The sequence below is a fragment of the Nematocida ausubeli genome, assembly GCF_000738915.1.
Source record: "Nematocida ausubeli strain ERTm6 chromosome Unknown supercont2.3, whole genome shotgun sequence".
NCBI classification, from domain to species: Eukaryota; Fungi; Microsporidia; genus Nematocida; species Nematocida ausubeli.
The window spans coordinates 244,778-266,893 of NW_026515636.1; the positions used below are offsets into that span (position 1 = coordinate 244,778).

A 22,116-nucleotide genomic window follows, 5' to 3' on the forward strand; every position below is an offset into this window, starting at 1 on the left:
ACATTTCTGCTGCTAAAATTTTAATGAGTTCTTCAGTTATTAGTGAGATGGAGCACATGGTGCCCGAATTGTCATACTACAAGGACAAGAATATCTTCAGTCCAGCTGAAATTGAGGCAATTATCAAAAAGAGAAAGAACTTTGAGCAGATTCTTTCAGTGCGGCCTCGTCTTAGCATATTTCTTCTGTATATTGAGTATGAAGTCCTATTAGAGCGTATATATTTAAAAAGAGCAAAAGACGTAAAAAACAAAAGGAATTATATCACAAAGAGAATAGACTCTCTCTACTGCAGAGCGCAATTCTCATGCCTTGGTGTGGAAGAACTGTTTATCTCGCACTTGGAGTATTTCCTCTCTGTAAATAACAAGGAGAAGATAAAGGAAATATCTCTTTCCATCCCGAAGAAGTGCACGGGAAGCCTGGAGGTTTGGCTGAGGTGCGCATTCGCTCTTAGGTCCATAGGGGAGGTTGAAGGATCCAGGATTCTTCTTCAAAGATCACTGCGGGTTTTGTCCCACGAGAAGAATCGCATAATTGAAGAGTACATAAAACTAGAGGAGGAAAATGAGGAGAGTGACTCCTCCAGGATTATTGAAGTTCTGAGGAAGGAGATCGGGGTAGAGTGCAAATAATATGATCATGCGTCTGCATACCCGGATACTTCTAAGTCACAGGTAGAATAAAGTAGAATACAAATATAAATAGCATCTTGCATATCCTGTGCATTTTCAAAGGGGTGAAATTTTAGAGTGTTATATGCTCAGACTAATTATTGGTGCATTGGGTAATATTTGTCTGTATCTTTATAGAGCGGGTTATATATGACTGGATTGTTCCTTATTAAGAACTAGAGGGCCCATAATCTGATTGGTTTAAAAAACTCAAGAAGGAGGCCTCTGCAAGAAAGAACATGGATGTTGCTTAGTCTGCTTTCCTTGAACAGTAGAGTTTTATAGGTATCCTCTCTAACAGGATCTTATTAAATAGATATACTTTTCATTAAAAGCCCAAGAAGAAAATACTTCACTTGAGGCTATTTAAATGGTTTCAGAGTTAAATAAATAACGCATTTTATAACCTTCTAGAAAGTTAACCTATCATCTTCTAGAAAATTAACTTAGAGTATGTTCTGCTTGTCTTTTCTTTTAGAATATGCCTCTGTGTATACGAATATTTCATGAAAATTATGCAAATTTAAATACGCTTCAATAATATCTGGTCTTGCTTGGCTAAAATATAAAATTATTTAAATATAAAATATATGCATATGTAGAAATAATAATTTATATTATTAAATTTATATCCATATTTACAGTGAATATATATGGCACGATGCCATATACACCTTCTGTACCTATTTTCCCTCTAAATTTGCCCAAGATATAACCCGAATGTGTTAAATAAAATAAAAAAGTGCCAAAATATAGTATGGGGTAGCCTGGCTTCGTTCGATTCTATTCCAGCTATGCGCCTTGCATTATATACTGCAATCCCTACTAGTAATACTTTCTAGATCGTGGTTCTTTAATAATATTCATTTTGCTTATTTTTCTGGTCTTTGATCAAAAACCCTTCATATCAGAAGAAAAATCAAATATTCCATGAAGGGTTTCTGATTTATAGTTAGACATCTATATTTTCGCACAAGAAAAAACTATTCATCCGGCATGTGATTGTCGAAGTATTGAAGGGAAGTGTCAATATGATACGCTAATTCATCGATTGACTCCTTCTCCTTATAATTCAAAGGAATAAACCCTAAAAGTCCTTCATCCTTTATGATTGTTGTAAGTGCCTGGTTGAATTTCTTTTCATCTGCCGTTCGAGCAGGAAGGTTATCGCACAGGGTCTCAGTATCCAAAGACTCAAGTAATTCATCCAGCTGTGCCTTATCCACTAAGTCGCACTTTGTAAATATGTTCAGATGCGGTACTTCAAATTTAGACATCGCAATTGTTGCAGAAATTGCAGCAGCCAGGAACCTGGAGTTATCCAGAAGATGCATCGCATCCAATGCATAAAGCACCAAAGGGAAGTGATTCTTCTGCATCTCTGTAATAATTTTCGAAATAGAGTCAGAGTGCAAATACAGCTCAATCTGCCCAGGACAGTCAAAAATCAAGAACACTTCATCATCCTCCGGGAGTTCCATTATATCCAAATTATCTGAAATAGCCTCCAGCCCTGCCATAAGCCCGCCATTTGGCCCAAAATCAGCTGCCTCCATTATTTCAGATATTTCAATGTGGTCCCGAATGTCAAACACAAATTCCAAGTCAGTAAGTGCCTGTGCAGGATCTAAATTAACCAAAGTAACGCTTCTCTTCTGCGAGGTATAGTGCTCCTTCAGCATATGCGTTAAAGTCGTCTTCCCAGAGCCCGCTGGCCCAATAACAAAGAGAGCATACCCCATTTAAAATTTTTCCATGCTGCGCTGTGTTACTTCTGCTGCAAACATATGCGCAAGACTAGCTGTTAAGAATCTTGTGCAAAATGGAGCAACAGAGATAGAATATTACCCAGGAGTTATAACGGAAATTATGAGCACAGGGAAATGGTCAGAGGATATTGTAATTCACCTGCGAAAACCACAAGACTGGAAGGAATTTAACACAAAGCCGCTAGCTGCCCTCATAGTCGTATACCCAACAGACCAAAAGAGTGCCACAGAGAGTGAAATCGAAGAAAGCACCAATTACCATGCATCTTTACTGCAAGTCAGAAGGGACTTCTTAAACACAACAAACTTAATTGAAATAAGTGACACAGAAATAGATACAATTAAATCGTACAGTATACGGCCTAATTGGGAGAAGTACTTTATGCTGCTAGCACAAACTGCATCCACCAGGTCCAATTGCATGAAGAGAAAGGTGGGGGCAGTCGTAGTGAAGCACAACCGGGTGCTGTGCACAGGATACAATGGGACATCCACAAGCACAACAAACTGTCTAGATGGAGGATGCAACAGATGCAACGGAAATGCAAAAAAGGGAACAGAACTATCCGACTGCTTCTGCATCCATGCAGAGGAAAGTGTCTTCTTGGAGAGGTCCCGTGCAGAGTTGTTCGATTCAGATTTGTACACTACACTATATCCATGCCGCCTGTGTGCGCGTAAAATAGTCCAAGTGAAAATAAAGAGGGTCTACTACATGGATGAATATGTGGGTGACGCAGAGGTTCAGAGTTTATTTGAGAGAAATGGCATAGAAGTCCATAAGATACAGAAATAAATGTAAGAATAAGAATATCCTTGTGTTAGTATATTTTATAACGGCAATAACCAGTAGAAGAGTACATACTTTAAGTTACTCGGGTTATATGTATACGCATACACTCCAATTAGTCATATACTCACATATATTTAGCAGCAGTTAGTCCTGTATTTGCAACCAATTAGTCACACACTTATGTATTTAGTAATAATTAGTCGTATATTCACTAATTACACATTGTTTGGTCATATTTTCACATATTCAACAATTAGTCATACACTTATGTATATATGCAAGTGCACAGGTATACAACAACTACTTACAAATAACCAATTAGTCGTATATTCATCAATTACATACTGATTAGTCACATACTACACTGGTTTAGTACTAATAACCCCGATATAACTAACCCGCCTATGCCTTGCTATTCTCCAGGAAACTCTCTATTTTCTTTCTCATTTTTGTGTCTATTGATACACTGGACGACTTCTTCTTGCAGACAGGACACCTTCCGGACACGCAGTACTCGCAAACTGTGTGCTTGCACTTCATTTTAACTGCCTCCACAATTAAGCTATTACACTGCGGGCACATAAACTCAGGCGGAATAGATCTTTCCTCAGAAGACCTAAATCTCCTGGAAAACTCCATCGTCTGTGGCTGCGCCCTGACAAACTTCCCTTCTTCATTCAAAAGCACAGAAGTAGGGGAAGTCTCCTCCACAGGAACTAAAAATGTCTTTGGTATTCCAGTTGCCTTCTTTATTCGCATCGCATCATATTGTTTATTACTATTTGTTGGGCACATCTGTATAAAGTGCCCTTTCTGCCCACATCTGAAGCAAATATAGGAATCGGGAGGTGTCTTTATCCCGTGTATATTGTGCATGGTAATACTGCCTGCCTCTTCCTTCACTTTTATCTGTTCTTCCGGCTGCTTGGCCCTCTCCAAGGCCTCTTTATACCCAGAGTTTATGTGATTTGGGACTCTCTCTATTATTATGTTCATATTACTGTATATAACTGCATAGTTATTAGTAATGGGCGTCTCTTCATTCTCCATGTAAAATACCAAGTGATAATCATGGAATGTAAGGTACCTTTTGGCTGCTATTTCTGCCTTTAATTCCCACAGGGGCATAGAAGACCTATCTGTCTCTATCTTGCCAAACTCCCTCTCCGACCGGAATCTGTACAAGACTTGCATAAAATTTATTTACCATGCAGAAAGAATATATCCCCAGAGAAATATCCAGAATTAAATTTGAAATATTAACGGAAAGAGAGATAAGGAATATGTCTGTATTGGCAGTGACCTCCAGGGACTTATATTCAAGCGAGAACAAGGCACCTGCCACCACAGGCCCGCTTGACTTAAGACTAGGCCCAAGCACAAAAGACGCCACCTGCAGTACGTGCGGTGAGAAAATGGCAGAGTGCGTAGGACACTTTGGGCACATTGACTTGGCGCTGCCTGTTTATCACCCGGGACTATTAAAGAATACGCACAAAATACTGCAAAGTGTGTGCAAGCAGTGCTCTGCACTACTACTGCCAGATGAGACACAAGCACAGCTTCTAATTAAACTGAAGGCCAGAAAGGGAAACAGAACACTTGAGCAAAGAGTCATTAAAAAGGTCTTTGATGAAGCAAAAAAGGCAGTGGAGTGCTTCCAGTGCAGCAGCATAAACGGGGCCGTCAGGAAGACAGGCTTTAAATTCTTCCATAGAGTGCACAGACTGAAAAAGCACGATGCACAGAAGGAAATAGAAAGATCCCTTTATAGTGCATCAGTAAAGGATAACCCAGAGATAACAAATTGGATAAATAATGCACCAGATGAATATATATCACCAGTTACAGCGCAAAGCATACTAAGGAATATTCCGAATGATATTACAAGGAGTCTTCTAGGGCTTTCCTGTGACCCTGCTTCTTTGATGCTTACGTGCCTGCCTGTGCCCCCTGGGACAATACGCCCGAGTGTCATGGCCTTAGACTCCTCTTCAAATGAAGATGACCTAACGATAAAGCTCAGTGAAATATCGTATACGTCGCAGCTAATTCGTGATGAAATCGCAAAAGGTGCGTATATGCATGGACTATCAGAGAACTGGGACTTACTGCAGTCACAGTGTGCGCAGTTAATTAGCTCAGACTCACGGCCAGATGCAGCGAAAATAAGAAGTTTAGTGCAGAGACTAAAAGGGAAGCATGGAAGGTTTAGGGGAAATCTCTCTGGAAAAAGAGTTGAGTTCTCTGGGCGTACAGTTATCTCGCCAGACCCAAATCTAAGCGTAGAGCAAGTTGGGATCCCAGAAGAAATGGCAAAAACACTCACCGTCCCAGTGCCCGTAACAGAAGGCAATATGAAAGCCCTCCGGAAATTAGCACAAAATGGGTGCACGCTCTATCCAGGCGCAAACTATCTGCTAAAACAAGACAGAAGGATATTCCTCCGAGAAAACAACACAATTAACCTGGAGGAAGGAGATATCCTGGAGAGACATATGCAAGACTCAGATGTCGTCTTATTTAACAGACAGCCGTCCCTCCATAGACTAAGCATAATGGCGCACAAAGTGAAAGTGCTCCCAGGGCGCACCCTTAGATTTAACGAGTGCGTATGCTCTCCGTACAACGCAGACTTCGATGGGGACGAAATGAATATTCACCTGCCACAGACAGTGGAGGCAAGAGTGGAAGCACTGGAGCTAATGGGCGTAAAGAATAATCTGGCAGTCCCCAGGAATGGCCAGCCATTAGTCGCAGCCACACAGGACTTCATCACAGGCAGCTACCTTATAACAAAGAAATCCACTTTTTTCACAAAAAAACAGTTCGGTCAGCTAATTGTATACGCCCTACCAAAGCACACGGGAAGGATGACAGCTAAGCCCACTATACTCAGACCTTCTGTTCTGTACACAGGAAAGACCCTTTTCAGTCAGGCCTTAAACCTGTCTGTCTCCATGGAAATTCGCACTAGAAATTTCACCCCAGGCACAACTTTCTCCTCAGTGAATGAAGGCCTATTTGTCATGCGAGATGGTGAGATACTTTTTGGCCGCGCAGATAAAAGGATAGTCGGAGCAGAAGAGGGCACTATATTCCACTATGAATTAAGAGAAGGAGGGCCGTCTGTTGTAGTTAGTGCTCTTGACGCAATTGCCAGATTATGCTCCAGATACCTTGGAGAGGCAGGGTTCTCTATAGGACTGGATGACGTATTTGCAAAACCAAAATTACAGAAGCTGATCACACAGGCTGTGGATGGGTGTGAGATTGAAGCAGCCAGTAAGCCTGCTGAGAGTACAATTGCAGTTCTCTCCAGGGCCAGAGAGGACGCAGGAAAGCACTGCATCCAGCACCTCTCCCAGCATAACTCGCCCGTAATCATGCAGGCATGCGGTAGCAAGGGCAGTCTTATAAATGTGTCACAAATGGTCGCATGTGTAGGGCAGCAAGTAGTTGGGGGTCAAAGAATATCCAGGGATTTCGGTGACAGAACACTTCCCCACTTCATGGGGGACACAAATGCATCAAGGGGTTTTGTCAGGTCGTCCTTCTGCGCTGGCTTGTTGCCAACGGAATTCTTCTTCCATGCAGTCAGTGGAAGAGAAGGTCTTGTGGACACGGCAGTCAAAACAGCAGAAACAGGTTATATGCAAAGAAGGTTAATGAAAGTACTAGAAGGCGTATACGTGGCATATGACGGAACAGTCCGCAGGGGACAGCAAATAATTCAAATGCAATTTGGTGATGATGGCTTAGACCCAGTTCTACTGCAGAAAGGCACACTCACAACAGACATGCCGTCTGCACATTATTGGGCATTGAAAGTGTCGAATAATTCAGGCGTAAATATATTTGCAGAAAATGTTCATCCTTCTGTTGTGCTTATATACGACGCAATTAAATCCATATGGAAATCAGTCTATAACCCGCACACAGATACAATTATGCCTGATATATGGGAATTGCTGAATGGTTCAGTGGGGTATTTATTGTTCCGTCATGAAAATATGCATCTGATTGAATTGATTAACGCATACACAAAGGACCACCAGATGAATATTTCAGTTAAACAACTATTCATTTGCAAGATGCTCTTTCAAGCACTTAAGTCACAGATTGAATACGGCACGGCAGTGGGTGCCCTGGCTGCACAAAGCATTGGTGAGCCAGGTACGCAAATGACCTTAAAGACATTCCACTTGGCAGGTACGTCAGGCGCAAGTATTACACTCGGAGTGCCGCGCCTTAAGGAAATCATAAATGCAAGTACGTCCATTAGTACGCCGCTTATAAAAATATCCGCAGAGCCAGGTCATTTTAGTGAAATTCCTGGGCGTGTGCAGCCTGTTGTAATCGGTGACCTAGCTGAATCTGTCTCTGTGAATAAAATATCCGCTGTATTTAGGATACCGGAGGGACAAGTGGCAAGACATAAAATTGAAAAGGAAATTAAGGGAATTGGAGCGTACAAGAAGGATGGGGTATATTATTGGGAGGCACCTTTGGAGAAATCAGTTCCTTCTGAGATTGATAAATTATTGAAGACGAAAGTAAAGGGGGTGGGAAGTATTTCCCGTGTGATCACCACAGACTCAGAAATAATTGCAGAAGGAACGGGTCTTTTAGAGATTCTTGGCACAGAAGGCGTGAATTCTTCAGAGACTTCAACTAATAATATATACGAGACGTACAAGACACTAGGGATAGAGGCAGCCAGGGAGTCAATTGTGAAGGAAATTCAGTATACAATTGGGAGGCACGGGATATCCGTGGATGCCCGTCACATAGGACTACTTGCAGATGTAATGTGCTTTACTGGGGAAGTATGCGGAATGACTAGATTTGGGCTGCAGAAAATGGGAGGGTCCAGTGTGCTTACACTTGCTAGTTTTGAGCAAACAGGAGAGCATCTCTTCACGGCAGGATATTCTGGCTATGAGGATATGATAAATGGAGTGAGTGAGTGCATAATCAGTGGGCAAAGGATTCCCATAGGCACAGGATCATTCAAGATCTTATTCGACTGCGAGATGAAATGATTTAGGCTGTTTATGGTTAGAAGTGTCTCATGAAGACTCTTTGTCTTTTATTCTCTTCTAAGAGGAAGAGTCTTTTATTTTTTGTCTCACGAAGGTTTTATTCTTTCATTCTTTTGTGAAGGGTTATTAGTGGTGCATGAATATTTATATTTAATAGAGATAGTTTAATTTAAAGAATAATGGAATCAAATGGAATAAACATATTATTGGATTTTGGGGATTTAAAGTAGGATTTGGTTAAGTTTAAGTAGATCTATGATGGTTTATATCGGGTGGGTATATGGTGGTTTAAGAGGGTTTTGTTAATTTTAGAGTGGTATATATGAAAGAGTTAGTTAAGTTTATAGGTTAACTGGTCTTATGACGGGCTATATTCGGGTTATGTCAAGGCAAGGATATGTTTATTAACTTCTTACTAAGGAATGTTGCATCTATTTAAGTCCATTGACTTCTGCTAAACTACAGCGCATTTCACTTCTATTTAAATCGATTGAATATTCTCTTGTGTGCATGAGTGATTTTATTTTATTTTTCTGAAGTGTATTGCGCTTTTTTAAAGTGTATTAATTTCTGTCAGAGTGCATTGAATTTTGTCTAAGTGTATTTTATTTTTTTAAAATAGAATAGGTTTTTTTAAAGTACAATGCGCTTTTATAAAATTCACTTGTTTTCCTTCTATATGCACTTGTTTTTTCATGAAGGATGAGTTTGATCTGTTTGGCCTCCTTTTAAATATTATTAAGCCCATATAACCTGAAGTAACTCCCTCTAAGGCCCATTAACTTGCTTAAAATTTGGATTTTTGGAAATTAATTTTCCCTTTTAGAAATATTCATAAACCAATTAGCTGGAATATTTATAAACCAAATAACCAGAGTTATTTCATGGATACAGCAGAACCAAGTACAATTGATTATTATAATATGCCGCCACCTTCATATAATGATGCTGTTACAATGAATCCTGTTGTATATGCTTATTATCTGCCGCCTCCAAATTATCACGAAGTAATTGCAGGATATATTAATACTAGGCCTACACTCGTTGGCGCAATGGAAAATCAGTTTAATCCAAACCCTAATGCACCCAGAAATACCCCAAATAGTTTTCGTTTTGACACGGACTATGGATACGATGGAGACATGGACAAGAATTCAGTTATATTCAATGGGCATGAATATTTTGACCTGTCTGCTATCTTTGTCTTGGTAATATACAATCTACCGCTGTACGTTATTGGACCATTTATTTATTCTGGACTATTTGACCACATTGCAAAGGTGCTTATTGGAGGGAGTATTGGGTTCCCAAATGGCTTGGAGTCAGAGGATAAATACATTGCACTTTCGTACGGTACATTAATCGTGTGCTTCCAAATTATTAAGTCAATTGTTTATTTCCTTTTTGGGAGATTCAGTTATTTAAAGGCATTTTCAAGCAAGCTTCATCTTACTGTGAATATGTCAGTGGGAATGAGCCTAGTTATATTCTTCTTGAATATTTCTATGCTTAGAATGAGCTATGTTTTAATTGGGCTCTGCACAGGATTTAAAATTGGCTTTATATCAGGGTATCTAGTAGACCTAGAATACGCAATGATTCTATTTGTATACTTATTCATGTGTGTGCACTGTGCCCAGAGCATGTTTAAATTTGTCAGTAGATGGGATGGAGTTTATTACAGAACAACTGAATTTTTCAGTGACTCTACCCTCTACCAAATAAGAGTATACATCCTTTTCTCTTTATTCCTGTGTATCCTGTGGCTATTAGGCTGTTCTACATTGATTTATGACGTAGCATTGAATATTGTCCAGTTATTGGGCTCTTTACAGAACAAGCACAGAGTGTAACAGGACAAGACGCATATATTCAGTTAATTACGCATAGATTCAGCTAAATGCTCCTTTATTCCCACAAGAACACATTTCCACATGTAAATTATAACGTATTTTCATATAACTCGTTATAAACCATAAGAAAAAAGCCATATTTCTCTTATGTTATATGTAGTCTACTAAATACTCACTTTTCACTGCACAAATTCCATAATAAAATGACCCTCAATGAATTTCATCCAACCCGAATAGCCCAACCCTCTCAATAACCCCATACTATTTCTACCATATATATAATTAGAGTTATTTATAGTCTCATAAGAAATTTCTCCCAATGGAATTTTTCAAAGTGGAAAAAGTTATGTCTCTTCTAAAGGATCTTTCCAAAAATTCCAAAGAATTCCAAAAAATTCAAGTTTCCATCCAAAACTTATTACTCTTTCATAAATATCCATCCACATGAATTCTTCAAATATATTTATGCACAAAAATTATTACATACCAAACTTAACAAGAATAACCCGAATTACAAATAGACTAATTACATGGTATGCAGAATATATTATTCGGGCTAGTTTACATCGGGATATATTAGAATTTACAGTGGTTTTTAGTGGTGTTTGGTAGTAGTTTTGTGTTAGGTGAGGGTTTACAGTATTTCAACAGTTATTTGGTGAGTTTTTATAGTGTTTTAGTGGTTTAATTGGTTTTACTTGTGTTTTACAGCATTTACTCCTTAAACACTCAAACAATCCTAATTAGTCCATTATATACCTCCTAATCCCCAAAACACTCAAAAAAATACACGAATTTCAACAATATTCCCAAAACACACCAAATCCAACAATATTCACCAAATATCCCCTACAAAACACCACTAAATTCAACCATATTCACAATATCCCCTACAAATTTCACTCAAATAACTCCTACAAACTTCACTCAAATATATGTTCTAAAAGTGTCATATAAAATTCCTCAAAAATCAATAATATTCCGCATATAAGCAATAAAATATTTTTCAAATATTTTCATGTTGCAAATACACAACTCAAAGATAGTCAGCAGCAACAGATTCACAGACACAAAGATGGCTATGCTAGCCATAGCATCCGCACTAATATTTATTACATTCTGTCTAATTAGTCCAATCCCAGGCCCCATTAAAAATATATACAAATTAGACACAGATAACTTTAAACTAGAAATGTTCGGGCTAGCATTAATTTTATTAGGGGTATATATTATACCCTTATTCGTAATTGTCTTATATAATATATTTCCCACTGCAATGATCTATATTAATTGCGCAATTTCCCTAATTATGGCCGCAGCTTCCGTTATGTTGTCAATTTCAGTAAATAACCTGGGTAGCGCCTTTTCAGCCCTACTGCTCTTCATGGCAATGGTATTCTTTGTATACAGAATCATTAAGGCCCGTAGGATTGTCAGGAAATTAATTAAAATTGCAACGAACATAATACTACTAAACATACAAGCGTACACTGCAGCATGTATATCATGCATACTTACAACAGCAATATGTGTATACACAGCTACACTACTACTTTCATATTGTTTTACACCACAAGGATCCAATGAAATGATACTTATTAAGGTGTTGTATGCTATTATGTCTTGTGTACTAATGGTAATATACGTTGGTAATTGCATCGTTGTATTTTATGCTAAAGTAGCGCACCAGCACATGCTAAACCTGGCAAACCCAAAAGAGTACACTAGAAATACCTTAGTAGCAGGCGTAACTAGGGTTATTTTGTCAACTGGTACTATTTTTATTGCATCCCTGTTGAAGTTTGTCATATCCTTGACCAGATATCTAACAAAGCGGTCTTATAATAATAACAGGAGAGCTGGTGGTGGCTTATTTGTTTCCTTCATTCTATTTATTGTACTTTTAGTTATAAGCCTGTTGGAATTACTGGTTGAAGAGTTAAATAGTTACTGCTTAGTGTACAATGCCTTATTTGGTACTAAATTTAGTCACTCCATGAAGCATGCATTCCATGAGTTTAAAAAGTACGTTGTAAGTTGCTATTTAAATATGGCTAGTATATGCATTATACCCATGATGGTATTTGCGTCTTCGGCTATGGTATATAATATGCATTATATAACCAGATTATTTAGTGTATATAGCCTGCATGCACAGAATTACAATGGTCTTGGTCTAGTATGGGGAATATATGCAGTGGCATTAGGTGGGTCACTGATGACTGTGCCCATGGTACGTGGTATACTAATTGCAGTGTACTTTATACAGCACGCAGACACAGAATTAGTCGAGAAGGCATACCCTAAGTATATTATAAAAGAAGGGGCAGTGTTTTAGCAGAGTATAACGTATAAGAGGATAGAATTAATAAAGGTATTTATTATTAGTAGTAGTGTGTTGTAATTAGACTATTATTAGTATTAGTGTGTTATATTTAGTGTATACTGTTGTATTTAGTGCATACTGTTGTAATTAGCAATATTACGGGTTGTATTTAGTGTATACTGTTGTGTTTGTGACTAGCTTATACTATATATATGTTACTGTTATAATTAGTCTATACTGACAGTGTCTATATAGTAGCAATTTTAAATAAATTTTTATCTTTAGTTTTCTTAGTGGGCAGTAGTATACTCTGTTATAATTAGTATACTCTGTTATAATATAGACTAATAATATATTCAAATTAAATATAATTTATTCCTGTATACTTTAGTTGTATACCCTAATATATTCTGTATATTCAAATAAGATATCCTTATAAATATAACCTATACATAACACACTAATTATACATAATATAATCAGTACAAATAATATATTTTTATAGCATTTTCCCTGACGGGTCATCTCTTTCTTCTTCTTTACTAAGATGGAGTATTCTGACGGTTTACCCTTTCTGGGTGCTACTAAAGTATTCCCATAGAATAATGTATTTTTATATTCATTCATAAAGGGACCAGGGCACTTAATAGTATCCTGTATATAATCTGGACTAATTATTGGATTAGTCTGTTCGTATACGGGGGTCTTAGTCTCCTCATATACAGGAATATATACTGGTGACACATTCCTGTTGGAATCACTTGAATTAGTCACCTCATACACGGGGGTAGTAAGTGGAGTACTAGTCACATTGTATACAGGGGAGTTAGTCCTTTCATATACAGGAGAGTTAGTCTGGTTGTATACAGGAGAGTTAGTTCCCTCACTTAACGGGCTATCTGACACCTCACTCAACGGGCTATTAGTCTCCTCACTCAGCGGGCTATTAGTCTCCTCACTCAGCGGGCTATTAGTCTCCTCACTCGACGGGCTATTAGTATGTTCACTCAATGGGCTATTAGTCTGTTCATCTAACGGGCTATCTGACACCTCTGACCCACTTCCTGTCTTTTGGATATTCCTGGGGCGTGCTTTTGTTTCGTATTCAATTTCCATTGCCTTTCTGCGTATATTTTGAATTACGTCACTGTATGTGGGTTTAACTGGGACTTCTTTGATTTTTATGGAAGTGCATTCGTATTCATCTGCTGATGAATCTTCTGAGAATGAGTCTAGATTTCTGTATATACAGCTGGTTCTGGGTATATAAGGGCTATGTTTTATTTCAGCTTCATGAATATTTTCACTGGAAACCATTGAAATATGGTCTCTCAGGGTGTGTGAAGACGGTATTTGTATTGCACTGGGCATTCTGAATTGCATACTTTCTTTGGGGCCTGCTGGGACCAAGAAATCTTCCTCTTTGTGCAATTTCTGGTTTATCAGGATTTCTTGCTCAAGCTCATTTGGAAGTCTTATATGGGGCATGGAAGATGCATTTTCCGTGTAGCACCCTGCAAATGCCTGGATAATCATCCTTTTAAGCTCACTTACAAGCTCAAAATCACCACCTTTTATTGAATCTTGCGAGATATATTTTTGCACCTCTCGGATGATCGGGTTTTCCGGAATTACAAGCTCATTCGACAACCTCACCTTAATTGCTTCAATCAGTACGATTAGATCAATGGACGCCTTCCTTATCTTCAATAATTCCTCCTGAGAATGGTTTAATGGTATATCTCGGGTTATATCGGGTTTTCTATCTAGACCAAATACACTGCGGTATACAGGATCAATTATTTCTAAAATAAAAAAATTAATCTGTCTAAACCTGTCCAGCAATCTATTCTTTAACTGAAGGTTTTCTTTTTCTTGAAATAATATTTCCAAAATCTCAAAGCATAAGTCATCTAGTCTTGCTGCATTAATTGTATATTCCAGCTTCAAGTCATTTCTGGTTATAGTTTTATTTGCGTCTTCCTGAAATATTTCCATATTATAATTTATATATGTGGAATATATATACTAATTAAGATTTCCTTTTTGGGCAATTAATTAAAATTTCCTAATTGGGAAACCAATTAATATTTCCTTATTGGGAAATACGAAATACGCAGGGGTAATAGTGGGTATTTGTGGGATATAGGGTTTATTCGGGCTATTAGTGGATTAAGTTTTGGTAAAGTGGATTAAGTTCTGCCAGTTTTGTGTTAGAGTGGATTAAGTTCTGTCATTGTGTCATAAGTCTTGTCATTTTTAGACTAAGGTGGACTAAGTCTTGTCCTCCACGTATTAAGTTTTGTCACAGTGGAAATAGTCTTGTCATTTTTAGACTAAAGTGGATTAAGTCCTGTTCTCCGCGTAATATATTCTGCACCAAGTGGATTAAGTCTTGTCACCAGTATAAATATTTTATTATGCCCAGTATACGTTATATTTATAATTGCAGTAGTATATAACTGTAAGTATAATTAATAGTATAATTATATCTGTAATAATATGGTATATTATTGTCTTCGGGTTATCTTGGGTTATAATCGGGTTATCTTGGGCTATGTCATACTCATTAGGCTGTATACTGTATACTTTTATATCTGGCTTATATCTTGTTGTAATTGGTCTATCATATAATATAAATTGGTCATAATAATCTAGTGGTGGATTAAGTCCTGCAGTACTGGGAATATATTCTGTCATAAGTGGAATAAGCTCTGGTGAATGTGGATTAAGTATTGTAGTGGGTGGATTAAGTCTTGCCCTCCTTGGATTAAATCTTGTCCTCCTTGGATTAAGTCCTGCACTAGATTGATTAAGTCTTGTTCTCTGCGTATTAAGTCCTGCACTGGGTGGATTAAGTCTTGCACTTGGCGTATTAAGTCTTATAGTGGGTATATTAAGTCCTGCTCTCTGCGTATTAAGTCCTGCCCTGGGTGGAGATAGTTCTGCCCTATTATGAACTGCATATCCTGCAGTAATATCCATATTAGAGGTAAGTTCGCCCCTAGTGTCGTTATTTATTACTTTTTTAACTAATTCTTCCAAATTTTCTTCAGAATCAAAATCAATTTCATTAAATAATTTAAAAACTTCTTCTTTAAATGTACTTAACAATTCTTTCTTAATTAATTCTAACTGTCTTATTCTTTCTGTGGTATACTTTTCCGTTACATTTTCATTAATTAGTTTAATTAATTTTTGATTCTTTTTTAAGCCATGCAGAATATATGACACTATGTGTAACAAGTCTTGACTGACTACTGCTTCATTCTTTAAGGAATTAATTGAATCGTCCGTTATTTCTTGTGTCAGGTAAATTTTGTTAAATGGAAAATCATTAAAATTCCCATTAAAATCAAAACAAACTAGGTTTAATTTGTTAAATACGTTAGAATACTGATTTAACAACAAAAGTGCAAAGAAATCCTCGGAAATACGGTTAATTTTTGCAGGATTAAAAATATATTTACTTCCTCTTTGGGACATAATAATTAAAAAAATAAAACATTTTATTATTTATAAACGGATTAAGTCTTGTCTGTTTTGGGAATTAGTGGATAAAGTCTTGGTAAAGTGGACAGGACTTATGATATATGATGTAATAAGTATTGCACTATTGGGCAATAAGTTTTGGCAAAATGGAATAAGTCTTGTCACTCTTTGTATAAAGTGTAATAAGTCTTGTCATATTCACCAGAACTTATTATACCATGTATCATAAGTCCTGTTCATTTTGTCATTACTTATTACACATAGTGTATTAATTAATATTCTAATATATGGCTAATTACAACACAATTTACACCAAGACTTAGTACACATAGTATATTAAGTCCTGACAAATATTACATTACTTATTCCACTACTGCCATAAGTTATGTCTATTCTGACATTACTTTTTCCTTCACTACCATAAGTTGTGCACAGATTAATTAATAAATTACAACACAATTCTCACTAAAACTTAATCCACACATACCATAAATAATTTCACAAATTACATTACTTATTCCACCAGTGTAAAAACTTCTGTCCATATTACATGTATATTTACAACACAATCTCCTCCATTACTTATTTCCCTAGTGCCATAAATTATGTCCAAAATAACAAGACTTAATCCACTAGTGTCATAAATAATGCTATAAATTGCATTACTTATTACACTTTAATTAATATATATTTTATTTTATTTTTATTTTTATGGAAGACATAGAGTACAAGCTAAGGTTCCTAATGAACTCAATGACCCTGACCGTTAACTCAGTGAAGTACGCAGAATCTGCAAAAAATCAGTTGGAATTCATTAAGAAATTCAAAAATCAAAAAATTATCCATTGTTTCATTAAGGATTCTCAACTGCCAATTATAACACCCTTAATGGGTCTGCCCATAAACCAAAATGAAACAAAGCACAAATTATTATTTTGTCAAATAGCCGTTGGAACACCGTTATTTTCTTCTTCAGAATACGCAATGAACTGTAAGACTCCTCACGGTTATGATTCTTTTTTAATTAGCAGCTCACAAGAACCAATTGAAACTGTTATAAAAAATTTTAAAAAATTATCAAAAACAACAAACACGTTATCTTCTTACAGTTATGTTGTACCTGATATTAATAGAGTGTTAATATTAGGGGAAGTTGACTTTACATATGATATTCAGTTGGAAAATCATTATAAAAATAACGAACTCTGTGAAAATTGTAATACTTCCAATTCCGTTACTTTTTGTCTTGCAGAAAGGGCGGCATTCTGCAGTGATTGTGACAAATTATTCCATAATAACAATTTTACACAACGGCATTCTAGGTTTTATTTTAATGAAATTGGGAAAAAACGGTTTATTAATTGCAAATACCACAGTTCAACGGTCATTGACTATTTTTGCACGGATTGCAGTGTGCCTTTGTGTACTAATTGCAGGATTAACGATAATTTGCACCAAAATCACAACTTAATAACGTATATTCAGGCATGTGATGATTTAAAAACAAAAATTTCTCAAGATCCCGAAATGGAAATAGTTTTAAAAAGAACAAATTCATTAATAACGGAAATTGAACAAGAAATTACACAATTTGAACAGGAAATAACAAAGACAAAGATGAAACTGCAATACGAATACGATACATGCATGAATACACTTAATGACCTAGTGAAAAGGCGTTATCAAAATATTAATTCAAAATATTTCGAATGTAAATATCTAACGGAAATGGCAGTTAGAGGGAAGACGTATCCTAATGAGATTGATGCAAGCGTATTAGTGGAGAAGTGGAAGGTTATTTCTGATGTGAATAAAAATATTTCAAATATTGTATTACCAGATAAGGTAATATTTAATGAAATAACGGTAAAAGGGTCACTTTCCGTTGAATGTGCATCTGATAATTCTGGGTCTGTGGTGAGTGCACGGCAGGAGGATGACTTAGTCAGGAAGAGAACAGAGATGCTTCTGCGCGTCTCACAGTTCAAGACAAATGAATAAATGGTTATTTAGGTTATTATGCATTACTTATTACGCAGAGGGCAGAACTTATTGCGCAGGGGACAGAATATATTATGCAGGTGATAAAATATATTACGCAGGTGACAGAATATATTACATGGGTGACAAGACTATTTACACTTATTCCAAGACTTAATACACCCATCCCGAAAGTTACATAACTTAATCCACCCTAACCCAAAACTGACAAGACTTATGACACACTTACATAACTTAATCCACTTTGCCTAGACTTATTCCCAACAATACACAATTTAATCCATCCTATCCCGAAAGTAACAAGACTTAATCCACTCTATGCACAATATATTCCACTTTACCACAATTTAATCCACTCTATACAAAATATATTCCCAATAATACAAAATATATTCCCAATACTAAATAATACAATTACAACAGAAACTTATTTTATTCTAACAATCTGCTCTGCTTCCCTTTCTTAACGAAAAAGAAGGCCCCTACAGCTGCAGCAATAACCGCAAGCAAAAGGAATCCTATGATAAACTTGCCTTTTCTACCAGAAATACCAGACTTAGTAGTACTCATAACAGGCGTACTATCAGAACTGTCACCAGCTGAAAGTACCTCTGCCTTTGCATAAGTCTTCCCAGTGATTGCAGACAAAACAGAAGGAATCTCCTGACCTAAACTAATAATAATGTGCTCGCACATTACAGAAGCAGACCTAGCAGCCTTAACAGACTCTTCCTTCTTCTTTAATTCTTCAATTTCCTTCACCACATCAGATGAACTATATGCCTCCAAGGCCTCAGTGAATTTCTTTGCATCCTTTGAGGTGTAGAAGTGCAGTAGATTTATTGCATGGGAGACTGCTAATAGATTCTTATGGATCTTCAGTGTCTGCCTGGCTGTCTTTATCTCTGAGATACTTTCAATCTCTGCTACTAACCCATCAATTGATGACCTAATTGACTTATGTGTCTGCATCTCCAGATCCAGTGACCTGGCTGGCTTAAGTTCTTCTGTCTTTATGGTCTCCATTTCCTGTTCACTCTTCTCAAGGACTTTTTTCTCTTCCTCTGAGAACAAAAATATCACACCCTTTGCTGCCTTAAAGAATTCCTGGGATAGTTCTTTTAAGTGATTTATGACTGTCTTTGCCTTCTTCTCACTTGTTATGAAACTAATTTGTGTAATTCCTGCTAGATTCTTTGATTTAGATGGGTTTAATATGCTGCACTCTGACTTGTCCATTTGGATCTTCTCCAGGCACTCTGCCACGTATGATGAAAATACCTCTGCCTTCTCTTTGACTGCCTGGTCCTTCATTAAATTGTGCATTTTTATGCTGTATGCAGCAGAAGTGACTAAATTTGACACAGAGACAGCAGACTCCATTAAGGACTTAATCTTCTCTGGGTCAGACAGTAATAAAGATGGGATTGAAATAGTCATTTTCTTGATACTTCTTACAGCCTTCTCTAATTCTGCTAGATTAGTCTTTCTTTCAGTCTCAGCTGACTCTACCTTTAGTCCCATGACATTCATCCATTCTGTGTTGAAAATCATCTTACTGGCACCCTTTGCAATTGTAACAGGTGAATATGCAATGCCTTTTAGACCACTGAATATTGTGCCTGCTACGTATCCTATTACAGAACCTTCTTCTTCCTGGAAACCAAACCACTTTGCTATATCTGTGTCTAACTGCTCTTCAATGTGCATGTCTAATTTAGTCTGCTGACTGTTAGATAATTCCTTTAGGAGGGTGTTATTTTCAGTTACAGGTGAAGAAAGTGTCTTCTCAGAGATGGTTCTATTTAGTGCATCTAGTACCTTTACAATGTACTCCTTTAATAAATCTAAATTATCAGAGAATCCTTCTGGGATTTTATCCTTCTGGATTGCCTCTGAGTTCTTTAGGTCTTCAATTTCTTCTTGGAGTGCAGAGAACTTTTTTTCTACGAGGGAAGAAATTTCTTCTAGTGAAGAATCCTTGAGAAGGATTTTATTTGAAGAGAAGTCTCTTATGGTGATGTGGGTTTTCATGTAGCTGATAATTGTGTATATATCGTATAGGGAAGATTCATTTTTCAAGGATGCTTCATCCATGTCTAGTGCTTTTTTCATGAGGGCTGACTCTGTGAAGAGTGTAGAGTGTGCGAATCCTGTTGTATTTATGCCTGTGGTTGAATTTATGTTGATGTGTGATAGGATTGCCTTTATCTTTTCCCGGAGCAATGAGAAATTGATCATTTCCTTGAAGGATTCTTTCTTTTTAGAGTGTTCTTCTGTTGAGTCCTTTGTGTATTTCTCGAACTTAGATAAATATGCATTTATGTCACCTGCTTCTTCTACGCGTAATTCCTTTGTGACTAATCCTTGCTTGATTGTCTCAATGAATTTAGTGTATTCTTCTGCAACTTTTTTCTCTTCGTCTGAGACTGTATTTGAAGTGTAGTTTTCTTTGCCGCTCTTTAATCTGGTTATGAAGCCTTTGTTGTCCTCTTCATCAAAGACCTTTTTAATTTCTTCCCATTGTGTCTTTTGCTTCTTCCCGATTTCAGCTACCTTTGAGGCTGCTGTCTTCATGAATTCGTCGTAGGGCTTTTTATTACTGCTGGATTTTGTGAGTTTAGACTTAAAGCCGGAAAGACGCTGTCTGCTGGCTTCTGCTGCAGAGCCTTTTTTGATCAACTGCATATTTGCATCTGCAAAGGAGCATGTGCTTGCAATTATCTTTTCTGCTTCTGAGACTAGACCGTCACTAATGACAAGGCTACTCTCTCTTTCTTTTTTGTATTTTTCTCTTAGGTTCACATTCTCGTTGTAAATTGAGCTTGCTTTGGTCTGTAGGCTTGAATTTATCTGTGGGGCAGCAGATTGGTTTTCTGTTGCTGCCTTGCAGGAAAATGAGGCCAAGTACCCATAACAAAGTAGTAGTACAAATGTATGTGCGCTCTTCATGGATTTCTTCTGATGAATTTCTATTTATAGTTGTTTCTTAAGGGGTTTGTCTCCTTTGTTCTGCAATTATAGCCATTAGTTTGCTTTGTCCGTTATTTTCACCATATATCTGTTATTCTGGCAGACCAATCATATTTACCACCAATCATTACAGTATTATCATAGATGCCCAATTATCATGCATTTTCATCAATTATTTATATAATATTGGGTGGTTTATTGTGATTTAACGGGTTATTGGTGGTTTATTGTGAGTATATTGTGGGTATAACCATTTGGTGGTTGTTAGTAATTTTAACGGTTTTATTCGGGTTTTATTGTTATAACGAATTGTTTGTGTGAATTAATAGTAAATTGATGGATTTGGGTTATATTAGTGTTACATTGTCATTCTAATCGTATTTTATTAGTGTTTCAAAGGGTTTTTAGTGATTTTAAATAACTTTTAACAGTTTTTGCTAGAAAAGTGCAATTATTCACTTTACTAACAGAAATAGCATGGGTAAATAAACTGTCTTTTGTTTTATGTGGTTGTATTTTTATGGAAATTTATAATTTCTTTTTATTGATATATCTCCGTTATATCTGGTAGATCTTAGTGTACCAGTGATATTATAGCGTATATACACAGGAGTAATCATCTTGCTACACTTATAGTTGTTTAGTTCATGTTAATTTTAGTCTAAAATATATTCAGTTCTGCAAGACATGCTATTTACCATATGCCATACCCCGGTGTTTATCTGGATTTGAAGCACACCATGCATTAAAGAACCAATTAAAACCACACACTCCAATTGTCTCAATACACAAGGAAACTAAAAATGTCAATTTAAGTTATTTTCCTGTACGCCACCTTATATTTATAAAACTCTTCAGATAAATTAATCTAAATATGAACAGATTTATTTTACAGAAAGAAAACATATTTTATTACGATGAAACCCCATACAATACGCCAACTAAATGCACCAATTAGAATGTACATGGAGGGTATGAAGGAAGACAGAGGGAGAGTGTATATATAGAAGAGCAGTAGATATATCTGTATTTAGCCGTATATAGGCATACTTAACCGTATATCCATGTTATAATATAGACTAACTTATATTACTGTTATACTTAGTATATTCCCATTATATTAGTATATTCTCTGTTACAATATAGACTACTTCTATTGCACTTAGTCTATCTCCATATACTTCCGTTAC

The 22,116-nt window shown here is 36.7% G+C and overlaps 11 protein-coding genes across 11 annotated transcripts; 6 read left to right on the top strand and 5 right to left on the bottom strand.

Annotated features, from left to right (window-relative positions):
* Nucleotides 1-23: 23 nt before the first annotated feature.
* NESG_01240 (uncharacterized protein) lies at nt 24-635 on the top strand (the record flags this gene model as incomplete). The annotated part of the gene is made up of 1 exon (XM_053048875.1): nt 24-635. One exon carries the CDS (start codon nt 24-26, stop codon nt 633-635), a length of 612 nt encoding a protein of 203 aa, XP_052904680.1.
* A 1,022-nt stretch (nt 636-1,657) lies between these two features.
* On the bottom strand, nt 1,658-2,416 carry NESG_01241 (uncharacterized protein; the record flags this gene model as incomplete). Its single annotated transcript, XM_053048876.1, has 1 exon — nt 1,658-2,416. One exon carries the CDS (start codon nt 2,414-2,416, stop codon nt 1,658-1,660), a length of 759 nt encoding a protein of 252 aa, XP_052904681.1.
* Nucleotides 2,417-2,429: 13 nt separating this feature from the next.
* On the top strand, nt 2,430-3,239 carry NESG_01242 (uncharacterized protein; the record flags this gene model as incomplete). Its single annotated transcript, XM_053048877.1, has 1 exon — nt 2,430-3,239. The coding sequence occupies one exon, from the start codon at nt 2,430-2,432 to the stop codon at nt 3,237-3,239; it is 810 nt and encodes a 269-aa protein (XP_052904682.1).
* Nucleotides 3,240-3,638: 399 nt separating this feature from the next.
* On the bottom strand, nt 3,639-4,430 carry NESG_01243 (uncharacterized protein; the record flags this gene model as incomplete). The annotated part of the gene is made up of 1 exon (XM_053048878.1): nt 3,639-4,430. The coding sequence occupies one exon, from the start codon at nt 4,428-4,430 to the stop codon at nt 3,639-3,641; it is 792 nt and encodes a 263-aa protein (XP_052904683.1).
* Nucleotides 4,431-4,444: 14 nt separating this feature from the next.
* NESG_01244 (uncharacterized protein) lies at nt 4,445-8,281 on the top strand (the record flags this gene model as incomplete). The annotated part of the gene is made up of 1 exon (XM_053048879.1): nt 4,445-8,281. One exon carries the CDS (start codon nt 4,445-4,447, stop codon nt 8,279-8,281), a length of 3,837 nt encoding a protein of 1,278 aa, XP_052904684.1.
* An 884-nt stretch (nt 8,282-9,165) lies between these two features.
* NESG_01245 (uncharacterized protein) lies at nt 9,166-10,134 on the top strand (the record flags this gene model as incomplete). Its single annotated transcript, XM_053048880.1, has 1 exon — nt 9,166-10,134. One exon carries the CDS (start codon nt 9,166-9,168, stop codon nt 10,132-10,134), a length of 969 nt encoding a protein of 322 aa, XP_052904685.1.
* Nucleotides 10,135-11,152: 1,018 nt separating this feature from the next.
* On the top strand, nt 11,153-12,472 carry NESG_01246 (uncharacterized protein; the record flags this gene model as incomplete). The annotated part of the gene is made up of 1 exon (XM_053048881.1): nt 11,153-12,472. The coding sequence occupies one exon, from the start codon at nt 11,153-11,155 to the stop codon at nt 12,470-12,472; it is 1,320 nt and encodes a 439-aa protein (XP_052904686.1).
* Nucleotides 12,473-12,847: 375 nt separating this feature from the next.
* Nucleotides 12,848-14,458, bottom strand: NESG_01247 (uncharacterized protein; the record flags this gene model as incomplete). The annotated part of the gene is made up of 1 exon (XM_053048882.1): nt 12,848-14,458. The coding sequence occupies one exon, from the start codon at nt 14,456-14,458 to the stop codon at nt 12,848-12,850; it is 1,611 nt and encodes a 536-aa protein (XP_052904687.1).
* Nucleotides 14,459-14,878: 420 nt separating this feature from the next.
* On the bottom strand, nt 14,879-15,946 carry NESG_01248 (uncharacterized protein; the record flags this gene model as incomplete). The annotated part of the gene is made up of 1 exon (XM_053048883.1): nt 14,879-15,946. The coding sequence occupies one exon, from the start codon at nt 15,944-15,946 to the stop codon at nt 14,879-14,881; it is 1,068 nt and encodes a 355-aa protein (XP_052904688.1).
* Nucleotides 15,947-16,663: 717 nt separating this feature from the next.
* NESG_01249 (uncharacterized protein) lies at nt 16,664-17,953 on the top strand (the record flags this gene model as incomplete). Its single annotated transcript, XM_053048884.1, has 1 exon — nt 16,664-17,953. One exon carries the CDS (start codon nt 16,664-16,666, stop codon nt 17,951-17,953), a length of 1,290 nt encoding a protein of 429 aa, XP_052904689.1.
* Nucleotides 17,954-18,385: 432 nt separating this feature from the next.
* NESG_01250 (uncharacterized protein) lies at nt 18,386-20,905 on the bottom strand (the record flags this gene model as incomplete). The annotated part of the gene is made up of 1 exon (XM_053048885.1): nt 18,386-20,905. One exon carries the CDS (start codon nt 20,903-20,905, stop codon nt 18,386-18,388), a length of 2,520 nt encoding a protein of 839 aa, XP_052904690.1.
* Between the last annotated feature and the right edge of the window lie 1,211 nt (nt 20,906-22,116).